Source organism: Taudactylus pleione, unplaced genomic scaffold (assembly GCF_031769625.1).
Source record: "Taudactylus pleione unplaced genomic scaffold, aTauple2 ptg000667l, whole genome shotgun sequence".
NCBI classification, from domain to species: Eukaryota; Metazoa; Chordata; class Amphibia; order Anura; family Myobatrachidae; genus Taudactylus; species Taudactylus pleione.
This window is the reverse complement of record NW_028285069.1, coordinates 807,929-821,044: the sequence shown is the minus strand read 5'-3', so window position 1 is coordinate 821,044 and position 13,116 is coordinate 807,929. Positions and strand designations below refer to the sequence as shown.

General features: G+C 44.6%; 1 protein-coding gene across 1 annotated transcript in view; it reads left to right on the top strand.

The window, feature by feature from the left end:
• LOC148478257 (zona pellucida sperm-binding protein 4-like) overlaps nt 1-10,950 on the top strand; it is a 36,333-nt gene extending 25,383 nt beyond the window's left edge. Inside the window, exons 4-12 of the mRNA XM_088455715.1 lie at nt 1,743-1,889; nt 4,400-4,584; nt 5,346-5,443; nt 7,558-7,685; nt 8,811-9,000; nt 9,226-9,370; nt 9,516-9,588; nt 9,777-9,887; nt 10,706-10,950. Of these exons, the coding sequence (XP_088311841.1) occupies nt 1,743-1,889; nt 4,400-4,584; nt 5,346-5,443; nt 7,558-7,685; nt 8,811-9,000; nt 9,226-9,370; nt 9,516-9,588; nt 9,777-9,887; nt 10,706-10,899 (1,271 nt within the window). The 3' untranslated portion in view covers nt 10,900-10,950. The remainder of the gene's footprint in view (nt 1-1,742; nt 1,890-4,399; nt 4,585-5,345; nt 5,444-7,557; nt 7,686-8,810; nt 9,001-9,225; nt 9,371-9,515; nt 9,589-9,776; nt 9,888-10,705) is intronic.
• The last annotated feature ends 2,166 nt before the right edge of the window (nt 10,951-13,116 follow it).

Sequence of the window (13,116 nt, the reverse complement as noted above, 5' to 3'; positions counted from 1 at the left end):
ACCTTTTCCTTAAACTGTCTTCCGCATTGAAGTGACTTTATGCTGGTTTTATCTCCTAAAGATGTGAGTAACATCCCACTTGTACCAGTGTCTGACAGATGCACAAAGCTCACACTTTTATTATGTGTGTATATAATATAATAATATATATAATTTTTTGTTTCACAACTAATTGTAAAAAAATCTTATCACTACTATGTCAGTATTCAGGGTACCCATGCATTGTACTTCTGGCACATTAGTGATGCAAATAAGACTTAAGACTTAAGTTTCTGGTGGGACACTTGGCGCGGCAAAGTTGCACAGTCCTTGTCAAGTCAAATTGTTTGGAGCAATAAGAGGATGTGTATGAGGGGGGATGTAGTTACTGTAGGTGACCGATGGACTGGATGCCGCCGGTCTAAATCACAACTGTGAATGCCCAGCATGGGTCATAAGGTGGTCTCCTTAATCGAGCTATCTGAAATCCCGAACAAGGTAAGACCGGCGAGCATAGCTGTGTAGCTGTGGGAAAGGGAAGGGTGGGGGTGGGGTTAGCTGCTACTGGAAGAAGGTTAGGGATAGGTACTCACTGGGAGGGTTAAGTTTTTAGGGGTTGGGGATGGCTAGCTTTAGGCACCCTGGTGGGACTTTGGATTAGGCACCACCCCAGGAGTTTTAGGGTTAGGCACCACTACGGGAGGGTTAGGGGGGTGGGGGAGAGAGGAGGGTTTAAACTACTTACCAGCTCCGTCGGGATTTGAACCGGTGGCTGAAAAGCCGACTATTTCTATCCCATTCCGTATGAGGGCATATCTATACTGTAAGACCTTGGTGCAGGTGTTAGCTCATGGGTACCCCAACACTAGCATATACCTTAGGCCCCAGATTTAGGGCCTGACTTGCCTGCTGCACTTGATTACTGTACAGTGCTTCTATAGTCTACTTCCCCTTCCCACCAACTGCCAGGTTCTTGGCAACCTCTTTGGTTAGACTCCATACAAGTCTCCAGATATTTTTCTATCTCCGTTCAAGGCTCTGCAAATGAAGTACCAGCCAGTCCTCTCCAAACTGCTGTCACAAGCTATGTTTGAGAAATGAGTGAGGAGCTGTTTGGTTTGTACTTTATCTCCATCCACTTTTCATCTCCAAAGCTTAGTACATAGACCCCCTATAAATGACATGATAAACAATCAATCAGTAGAGCATGCTGGACTCCTGCTGTCTAAAGCAGATTTAGCACTAGGTGTATCTGACTTGTATTGCAGAATCTCCTTTTAGCTGCTAGGAGGTGTTTAGTGTGACATACAATGCATCGCTGCTGTGTTGTCTGCCTTTTTTTGTAGGTCCTTCAAAGGCACTAAATGGACAATGAAGTCCTTGATTAAATAATTTTTCATCCACATAAATGACTGCCACTGACTAGTGCCTCATGCGTGAACGGGTGTGGCATGAAAGGTCGACCCTGTAAAGGTTGACATGGATGGTGGACATGCAACAGTTCGTCAGGGGCAGAAGGTTGACTCGTACAAATGGTCGACACATTATCACTATTCTTTGTCATTTAATTCTAATCCAGCCCCCCCCCCCCCCCAGATGTCCATTTGAACCTGTCTGACCTTCTGCACCATTGACATTTTGTACCAGTCTACCATCAGGTGTCGAACCCATTGACTGTTGACCTTTTACATTGTCTCTCTGAATACCATGAGAACAAAATATTTAGTAGCTATAACTTATATTTCTATTGTTTTGTTCCCCAGTCCATGATGCACCGAGCGTGGACCAATGTACTGCTATCCCGAGCTCTGACAGATTGAAATGCAGCGATCTTCCAGACGCCTGTGCCACTGTGGGCTGCTGCTACGACGCTACAGATCCAATTGCTCCATGCTACTTTGGAAGTGCAGGTGATGCCTTTTGGGTGAGGTCCTCCATGTACAGGGTTTTCCTGAAGTTTGTATGAAGCCTTTAAAACTACTGATCAGAGATGTAGCATGGAGCCCGCAGCATACCTACACTACAGCGCCCACTCATACTGAACTTTACCAAAATGGGCATGGCCAGCATGTATGGTACATAAGGAACGTATGGAGTGGACATGTATCATATTGTCAGTAACCCCAGTCATATTAATGTACTGTAATGCACCAGCTAAACTCATTATACCAGTAGCCCCCATTCGTATTCATTACACAGCCAGTGCGTTATACCAGCAATATCTTTCAGCAGTTCTCCAGTTATATTTATCCTACAGTATAAATAAGCAGGTGCCCATGACCATATTTATTATAGCAAAAGTGCTTCCAGTAGCAATATTCTTATCGGCACTACCCCTTCCAGTAACATTTAACCTGTAAGTAGCGGCACTGGTCAAATTTGGTGCCATCCGCACAGTAACATTTATATATTTAAGCAGTGCTCCCTCTCCCCCGCCAGTTAACCTATAGACTGCTAGGGGGGCGGGGTGAAGCAGGTCTGAACAATTCTAGGGGCCTTTGACAGGTGCATCTACATAATGTGCGGCCGCTCACTCCACAAACAGGGCAGCCAGCTGATGGGCAGGCAGAGAGAGATGCTCCCTGACTTCTCTGATTGTAAAGTGCACACTGTCATAGTGGCCAGACAGCATTCTCTGCCTGCCTCTCAGTCTGCAACCACAGAGCAACATTTAGGGGGTGGGGGCAAAGGGGGCACAATCCCCTGGGCCCCCCTCTCCTAGGAGGCCACCATACTTTAATCACAGCTGCAGTGAAGAGCAGGAGCTGCACTGCAAGCTGGAGAAGAGGGATGTGGTATCCATAATCCTTGCTTCACATGTTATGTATAAACATTGATTTTGTTGAAAGTACCAATAAATCGAAAGGTTAATTTTATTGACTGTTAACATTTGTATTCCTGTGAATGGGTGGGTAGGGGCCCCAGTGCATTGCTTTGCCCAGGGCCTACAATGCTGTTAAAACAGTCCTGGGTCCGAATCACCTGGGCTGGTTGGAGAGACCAGGGTTACCCACCCTGACCGCAGTCAGTTTGTGTGGGCCGTGGCAGCCTGTGCACCCGCCTTGACTCCAGGTGGCGCCCTCAACTGCTGCAGCATACCTGCTTTGGGTGTTCTGCCCTCCCTATGCCCCTGTAACTGACTCAATTGTCTAGTAAGCAGAAAGAATAGCGCTGGGCAAAGTGAGACATTGAACAGAGTTGAGCCACATGATTCGGCTCTGAGTAGCTGGAGACAGTGTCTCGGCGGATGACACTTCTGGAGATTAAGACTGCCGGGACTCGGGGACTGACTGTGCGGGTCATGGATTTTGCAGCACTTGAGTTCCAATCCCAGCACATGACCCGGGAGTGAGTCGGCCTCGATGTGTGATGCATCTGTGGGGGGTGGCTGCGGTGTTGGCTCGCTGATGCACTGTGCTTGCTGTGTGGTAGCTGACAATTGTGGTTATGTACTGCAAATAGGGTTACTTTCTAGTTACAAGTAGTGGAGATATGCACTGATGATGATATAGGAACATAGTGCTGATTCGGTGTTACAAAAGTAACTATGCATTGATTAATATACTATTTGTGCTTGGAGGGAAGTGCTGTTTGCAGTACATGACTACAGTTGCTGTGCGGCGGGCAGTGGGGAGGAGAGAGGCTGCTGCGGTATCTCGTCCCGACACCAACATTTCATGACCCGAATCATTAGAACATCTACAAGATTCGAGTCAATGTGTCGAGACATTTGCTCAATACCACAAAATTACTTCTGCTTTGGAGATGGCTACTAACAAAAATATTTTTTTCAGAATAGTGTCTGACTCTATTTACAGTAGGAGATGACCTAAAATGTCATTGTTTTTGAGGCTTCGTCATGTGGGGATAGGTTTTGTTTCCACAATCTATTTAAATGTTAATCTGAGCCGCGCAAACTGTCTTAAACCAATTAAAAGGGAACCTGCAAAGCTTAGTATAGACCTTTTATTTAAATCTTTTGACCTCTGATTGGGATGTGGTCACAATCCCGACTGCTGGGATTTCGACGTTCAGAATACCGATGCTAGCATCCCGACCGCTGGTAAGTACTGGGGCTAGGGGTTGGACACTAAGGGGATGGTTTGGGGTGCAGAGAGGGGGGGTTAGGTTTAGGCTTGGGTGGGGGGGGTTAGGTTTGGGGTGGGGGGGTTAGGTTTAGGCTCTGGAGAGGGGGGGGGTTAGTCTTGCTTACCTGAGGGCATCGGGATTGACACCTGGTCAGGATACCTGCGTTGGGATTCTGGCTGCTAGGATCCCGAGTGCTGGCAACCCATACCCATCCCCTCTGATCAATGGATTCCCTGGAATTGGCATAGACCACAAGCTTGACAATGATGTGGTTTGTGTGCAGGCTATTTCTCAAACCCAGTGTAATCTCAATATACTTTTCTGTCTGCAGTGACTGCTTCCTGTACCCCAGATGGGCTCTTCTCTATTGCCATATCCAAGACTCTGACACTGCCAGTCCTTGACCTGAACTCTGTTACCTTGCTCGGAAGAGGGGCTGAATGTAATCCAGTAAATGAAAATGACCTTTTCCTGCACTATCAGTTTCCACTGTCGTCCTGTGGGACAAAAATAACGGTAAAATATATCCATTTTCAGCTACAATGTTCCACTATTCAGCTATTGCATTTGGCTCTCATTATTTATTCATAAACTGTCAAAGCTTAAATGCCTATAAACATTGGCTGCAACCACAGCGGCGAGCTGGCTCCTCATTCATATTAAGAGTTAAAGTACAGTCTGGAGGCAGCAAATGAGTTGCAGAATATTCCTCCCATAGTAAGTAAGAAATGTGATGCACGTCACTGGTTTGTCTAACTCCTCTCTGCCAGTGGTAGCTGTGTACATAATGGGGATAGTACTCCGCATCCAGTCTCCCAGCTACATTTTGGGCTGACTGTAGTTTGTCCTCTGAAATATCACATTTTATTCCCATCATGCATTTGACTTCATATGTCCGTGCAGAAATCCCATACAGGCCAACTTAGGGAATTAAATGTTATGGAATCGTATGCAGACACAATAGATCATCTTTTTGTGACTTGTAGACCTGTAGGAAGCACTGAACAATCTATAGAATGGGTGTTCGACACATGCTGTGGAACTATATATCCCAGCATGCCCTACCAGGTTTGCTATTGGGGCATGTGAAAACTGTGGTAGGGCATGGTGGTATTTGTAGTTCCACAGCAGCTAGAGGGCCGTATGTTGAAAACCCCTGGCCTGTAGACTTCAACTGATCATCTCTGAGTTGTGGCTGTGACTTCTGCACTGACATGCGGGCAGCCTGATGTGTGGTTGTGTACTACAAAACAAGTGACTGAATAAATCTTCTCTAGGTGACTGGGGATCAGGTAGTGTATGAGAATGAGCTGGCGGTGGCGCAGTCTCTGAAGATGTGGAATGGAAGATCAATTACTAGAGACACCACCTTCAGGTAATGGACCTTCTCCAGCTATGAGCTTAAATGAGCAGCATGTGCAAGGCTGACTATCACTTCACCAAACTGACCGGCAACTTTACCATGTTGGGCCAATGTGTATCAAAGACTCAATCTGGAACTGCTCAATCAGGGAGGGAAGTTGTCCTAATAATTAACTTGTCTACAGCGAAGGACCCCAGACTTCAGAAAGTGTCTGCTCAACATGCAGTCTCCAGGTGTTTTAGAACTACATATCTTAACGGGCCCTGCCGCAGTGTTGCTATTGGGGAAATTAGAACTCTGGTAGCACATGCTAGGATGTGTAGCTCCACAACAGCTGGATGGCCGCATGGTGAGCACTCTTGCTTCAGTAGAATCCTCCTGCCAATATGAGTATAGAATGGACTAAACTCAATCATTGCCTGATCAACCGTTGGTCTACAACACAGGTTCTCAAACTCTGTCCTCAGGACCCCAAACAGTGCATGTTTTTCAGGTCTCCTCACAGAATCACAAGTGAAGTAATTAGCTCCACCTGTGGATTTTTTAAAATGTCAGTGAGTAATACACCTGTGCATCAGCTAGGGTGACCTGCAAAACGTGACCTGTGTGGGGTCCTGAGGACCGAGTTTGAGAACCACTGGTCTACAACCTAGAGCACCAAGACTTGGGTGGTGTAGTGTAGCCAGGGAATAAAATAAAAACCTCATTCCGTGGTGTCGGCATCGGCAGAGCTTAAAGAAGCTTGTTAGTTATACAACTGTACCGAGGCAGTATTGATGGGCAATTTCTTAGTGATTACTAGATGGCTGTGCTTAGAACTCCCTGCTATAAGCTTTACTTCATGTACATTGTGCTACAGCTCATTTTGGGTAGCTTGAAGAGCTGCATGCGATTGGCTTCTGGGGAATGAGAGAGACTCTAATGCCGTGGTGGGCAGTAAGCGTTCCTCCAGCTGTTGAACTACAATATCCCAGTATGCCTTGCAACCGTTTTAGCATGCCCAAATGGCAAAACCGTGGTGGGCATACTGGGATGTGTAGTTCTAAAACACCCCTGCTCGAACCCCTCCTTTACACTCCATAAACCTCAGATGGCAGTATCAAACATGCCAGTTGTATAATGCTTGTTACCTGCACATACACAGTATGAATGGTGATTTCCAGAGCACGCATCTGCACTGTGCAGCGCTTGCCAGCAATTACCAGGGTCACTAACAGTGCACTAGCCTAATGTGCCCAGGACACTTAATCAGGTCCCTGAACAGTGTTTGCGTAGTTTGTTACGGAAATGACACTGACCGCACAAATGGTCAATAGTCTGTCACCACTCACTTTTTGATCACTCAAATGATTATTCACTTTAATCGCTTACATTGACGTTGCAATGGCTCAGCCTGGAGCTTTGTAAAGATACTGTACTGTAAGTGGTATGTGAATACTGTACGTTTAAACCACAAACCTTCTTGGTTTTTTTTGCTGAAGACAATATTTTGACTTAAAGCATACTCTCCTGGAATTTACGGGGAGACTCCAGAATCTCTGTGGCTCTCCCAGATGCCCAGAAAAGTAGGCAAGTCTCCTGGAGATCGCCCACTCTTAAGTGATGTGGGTGGTCATGGGTTGCTTGATGTGAATTGCACTAAAAAGCATGAACCTAGCTTTGCCCCAGCCTTTACAGTCCCAGGAATCATGGCTGTTTATAGCGGAGCCATGATGAAATCCTGGTGCCCCATCCTGTAGGACAGCCAGGTTATTGGCAAGTACAACTTGGAGCAGGAAACTTGTGACTGCACTAAGTAATATCATGGACTCCTATGCTGCAGAAGCTCATTCTGAGAGTTGAGCGTGCGGCGTTCTCTAAATCTCAACAGGTAATTAAACATTACACAACTGTGCTATTTCCCTACACCACATACACTTCATGCTCCAAATACATCATTGGGTTTTTAGTAAACTGGCCACATTCTCATGAATGGAACCCACAAATCACTGCCTGGGCTAGACCTAGACGACCAGTCTGCCCCCTAGTACAGTATGTGACCTTTTCAAAGGATGGTGCTCAAACTGTTCTGCAAGTTGTTGTGTGTTTTTTTTTTTTTTTTTTTAATGGTCTTACGCTTTCGGCAGGCTAGTGGTTCGTTGTCTCTTCACGGTCACTGGCTTCCTTCCGTTGAAGGTTGAGGTAGCCACTTTACCACCACCGCTGCCAGTGTCCAGTGAAGGACCTCTTACATTCCAGATGAGGATTGCTATAGGTAAGGATTGTTAAATAACGGGCACATTTATCAAAAATTTATTTGTGGGATATAAAATAAAAATATGATGTAAAATCTTGGTGATCCTTAAGTTAATGCTGCGATAAGGAATAATTATTATTGGGACAAAGGGCCTGATTCAGAGCCGTTGGCTATTTGCGGTCGTTCGTTCAAAAACAAGGGGTGGCTATTCAAATGATCCGTTCGCAAATTGCAGTCTGTTCACACCTCTAAGTCTGAACGAGCGAGCAAAACATACGCTCGTTTATTTGTTAAAAACGCCCCCTGGCCGCTCGCACCATACGTCATGTCCGCTATTTATTAGATTAATCGAGTACATCGACCAGCGTATGAACTGCTTGCTATTCTTGTGGTTGGTTTTTGCTACCACAATCTTGCGAGCAGTTCTGGCTATAAAATAACCCAGTGACGTGGTCAATGACGCTGCTGTATTAATTATGCACACCCATAAAACGCCCGTTTTGACCTTTAAGCACGCCTGCGTTCTGATCTCCACTCCCCATTTTCAAGCACCTTCCCCTGTTACCACCCACATACGCCTCATTCTGTCACTCAAAATAGCAGGCATTCGCTATATTGCGAGCACATGAATTTCGGCCGCACTGACTGGTTCACGCATGCGTATAACGATCCGTACGCATGCGCAGATGTGCGAACATCGCTCGGAACGAGCGTATTGCCGCTAGCGAGTGGCTCTGAATGAGGGCCAAAGTCCTCATGCCTCAAAATATGGATCCTGTGACTTAAGGTGCATACACACGTAATTTTACTATAACGATGTCGTTGTCGTTCAATCGTTGAAAAAAATCGTTCAGTTTCTGAGTTATAGCGATGAATGATTATCGTTCATGCACGTTCCCGTTTGTAGTTCTGACTGACCAACTGAACGATTTTCATTAAGGCAAGTTACAAAAATCGTTTGTAGTTCAAAAAAATTGTTCATTACACTTTAAAAAAATCTGACAGAAAATCGTTCATAAAAATGTTGGTAACAAAATCGCGGTGTGTGTGTATGCAGTTTGTTTCTGTTAAATAAACACTGAATCTTGTGCTGCATACATTAGTCCTACACACTAATGCTGGATTTATGTCGTTTTGTTTCAGACTCCCAGTACAGGGACTACTACGGAGCCTCGGATTATCCTGTGGTCAGGGTATTGAGGGACCCGGTATATGTAGAAGTCCAGATTCTTCAGAAGTCTGACCCTAATCTGATCCTAGTGCTGCACCAATGCTGGGCTACGCCAGACACAAACCCTTTGAATAAAATCCAATGGCCAATCCTTATCAATGGGTAGGTAACACTAAATACTTGTCACTGTAATTAGCTTTATTGGTTTGCCCATTAGCGAGTGGTTATTAAGGCTGACACTGTACATTAGTCTTCATCTGCAGTTGAAGGTAAATGTAAGAAAAATAACATGCTCTTTTCTAGTTTGAGGTAAAATTGCCCAGAAGATGCATGCACCATAGACCTTTTGTATGCACTGTAAATCAAGCCATTACTGTGTATTTGCAGGTGTCCATTCACTGGTGACAATTACATGTCTGAGCTGGTTCCTGTTGGCAGCTCAGGCGTACGGTTCCCTTCCCATTACTCCCGATTTGACTTGGAAACCTTCGTCTTTGTAGATGGGAAGACTCAGCAGCCCCTTGGAGGACAGGTAACCTCATTGTTAAGATTTAAATAAACGTTCTTGGCTCTATGTAGTAACAGGAATAGCTGCTTGGCTTTGTAAGGTCTCCTGGCTGGAGCATTGTCTTGTGCTATCTCTTTGCTATACTTTTTTTTTTTTTTTTTTCTTTCAGGTGTACATCCACTGCAGTGCTTCAGCTTGTGTCCCTAGTCAGACCGACGACTGTGCAACAACATGTTTCAGACGTAGGTTTCCACCAAACCTGTAACCTACACGGCCCACAGTTCTAGTCTCCAGTTTAGTCTTGTTTGATAAAGGGTGTGGTCTGTTGGGATTGGTGCATATTGTCAAAATCGTGGTTTGGTTGGGGAGGGGGTTATGGCAGGAAGTGTTTTGAACATGGTAAGGTTGTGTTTAACTTTTTTTTTTTCAGGAAAAAGATCTACAAACCTGATTCTAGATGAGAGCGAGACCGTCCTGGTGTCGTCAAAGCTGCCGATCTACTTTGAGAACACCAAGCAGGAGCAATGGGAGGACATAAATGGTAGGTGAATAAGTACGAAGGTGACAAGGCTCTGGTATCCATAACGTTCAGCACATCCATGGCCCTGGAGGCGAAGCAATACATCCGAGGCTGCCATTTTATGAGCTGAGGCAATAGTTGCTGCCGATCAGATGAACTGGCACCATTAGGCCCCAACACCTCACCCTCATGACTATTGGTTCAGCACAGAAAATGGTGTCCTGTCATCCAACAGTAATGGCCATTTAAAACAAAAGCCAAGGTCTTCTGTAAATCGGCGTACGCACTTGGTGATTAGGAAAGACATTACGACATCATAATCGTACAGTCGTTCCTGATCCCCCTGTAGTGCCTACACTGAGCGATATGTTTAGTGTAGGCACCCTCCTTCATCCTTTAACATGGCCAATATGTCGTTATTGGCAAATTGGCCTGCATGTTCAGGCTATGATAGATGTCAGAAATGACCATCGCTGGTCGTTTCCGACATAATAGTGCACGATTAATTTGTGATGTCATAATCGTTCAATCGCTCATTAAAATCACCAAGTGCATACGCTGCTAAACCTCCTGACTGTTGGGAGATATTTATGGACCACTGGCTGAAGACTTGGGCTACACTAGTGATCGATGTGGCTAGAATTGATGCAATAAACTGCATTTGTTTGTAATTTGACATTTGAATGACATGCAATCAAGGGCTTGCATCTAGCTTCTAACCGTGCCACTCTGACATTGTTAAACCATGCTAACACTTGTTCACCACTTCATTAATCTTTGTCTGGGGAAAATGAAACTGTGACATTGAATAGTCTTAAAGTTGTCAATATGTCCCCCAGGTCATGGAGCCGGCAGTTCATGGCCAGACTCCCTGATCAACAGCGCGGCTTTGACGATGGGAATCCTCACAGCACTTCTCTTGGCTCTGGCTACGTGGACCATTCACAGACGGCAGAAGTGCAAATCTGTACAGATTACCAAACACCGCTCTATAGAGGCCAAGGTCCTTCACATCCCAGCAATTTCCAGTTAGCTGCTCTGTCACAAAATAGTAACCTATAATAAAATACTTTAAATTGTGAAATGTGTGTTTTTTTTTTTTTTTTTTTTTTTTTTACAATTATGTAAAAGGTTTACAAGTGTCTTTATGTTGCTGGGAAATCAACTGAACAAAAATGTGGAGGTCGGAGGTACCATAAGTGCGGCGTATTGCCGCACTTAATTCTCTCAATTGGCTCTAGCCCTAGGGGCTGTATGGTACCTCCCAGACTCATGTTTTTTGTTTGCAGACCCACAGGGCTGCGAGGAAATATGAGAGCCCAGGGTGATGTAGGGCAGCATGGGGAGAGAATTGCTGCTGTTGGCGGTTCTATGCCGTTGTTACAGCGATTCGCACCTACTTGGACTGAGCGTTTGTAGTGGATTTTAAGTAAATCTAAAATTGCACTGAATTGCAAATTGGTCTATTTGATCTAAATAGCTATAACCAAGCTTCTGCTACATATGTTATCTAGTAAAGTAATTATTGGTTGTAAATTTGAATCTGTAATAAGTAAAATCCCTTCAGTCTGTCTGATAAATGACACAATTATTCATTTAATGAGGGACAATGAGCTAGCCTCCTGCCAGAATTGTACAGAGATTGAATATTTACCCATAAGCCTTGCCATCTATACCAAAGGACATACTTATGCTGTGTACACACTAGAGATGAGCGGGTCCGGTTCTCAGAACCAGACCCACCCAAACTTCCAGATCCGAGGCGAATAGGTGCGTGTTTTTTTTTTTTTTTTGCATTTGCAACTTAGCTGCGCTATTGTTTGACACTGCCGGCCAGACCGCAGTTTTTTGTCCACGTATTTGTGACTGCAGTGCTGGTGGTCTTGGTTCTGCCTCTTGTGATATAAGCACAAGTGAACATGCTGATGTAGAAATCGAGGATGCTACTGTGGAAGTGCACCAGGATGAGCAGGATATTTGTATAGCTAATGCTGTTTTGTAGGTTTGTGTAAATTAGGCACCAGTGGATGAAACTGTTGCCCATAATAAGGAAAAGCCCATTGTCATGCCTGAGCACAAGACCAAAAAAAAACTTATGTTGACTTCTGAATCGCCAGTGGGTCTTTTTTTGGGAAAGGTTCGTTTTTTTTTTTTTCTCGGCAGATGCACTTGCTGGAGAAACTGAAGGAGAAGCCACTACTGCATCATGTGCCACTTGAGCTGACAATTTGCTTAGCAATAGCTCTTTGCATCTTTCTTCCCAATGGAAGAGATGCAATGTGTTCATCCCTTCTGGGCTGAAAATACACTCGCAGCAAGTATAGGATTTTCAAGAAAGACACAACGTAAGACTTAAACCTTTAATCTTAAATTTGCTCTGTTTTTACAACAGCATTTTGGAGGCCACTAATTGCTTTTGTACACTGTTCCTGTACAGGTTGGGAAATGCTTTTCTAGGGAAGTGGAATCTTTGCAAAGGATTGTTTAACAGTCAATTGTGTTTGAAAGCACTATTTAGTATTCTTCCTGGTCCCCCTTCTGGGATGAAAAGCCACTTGCAGGCATTTCACTCAATGATTCTTCTGGGGCAAGGACTGATATGAATGAGAAATATTTTTTGTAAATATTTGAAGTGTGGGAGGACACCAGAGTACCCAGAGGAAACCCATGCAAGCACAGGGAGAATATACAAACTCCACACAGTTAGTCCTATAGAAATATCTGTCTGGTGGGAAGGAAAATCTGGCCTGTTCAAGTGTTTGGGAGCAAATTTCTATTGTTTGCCCCCATACATTACCAGATTTTCCTTCCCACCAGACAGATTGGACAGATCTATAGGTGTGTATGCAGCCTAGAGTCCACTCACAGGTGCAATCAGTCATACACCATACATCAGATCTAGACTGGTAATTACTCTGCTAGATGGCTATAACCAAGCTTCTGCTACATATTTCGTTTAGATCTGAATTAGACCAACTTGTGACTTAATATGATTTTTTATTTTACTACATGTGTAGTATACTTATGGGTAAAAATATCTGATCATTTAAGTGTGCCCCCGAAATTCTACCCCTTTCCCCTACGGAATTAATCAACAAGGTGTTAAGTGTCTATTCATTTTATGGGGGGGGTATCCAGTTAGGCTCGCCGCGATCAATTAGCAGCGCTGCTATCAGCCCTGAAGTGGCGCCTAATGCTGGCACTTATTGTGGGTTTTCCAGGACACATCAGGTCCTTCACCTAAAATGGC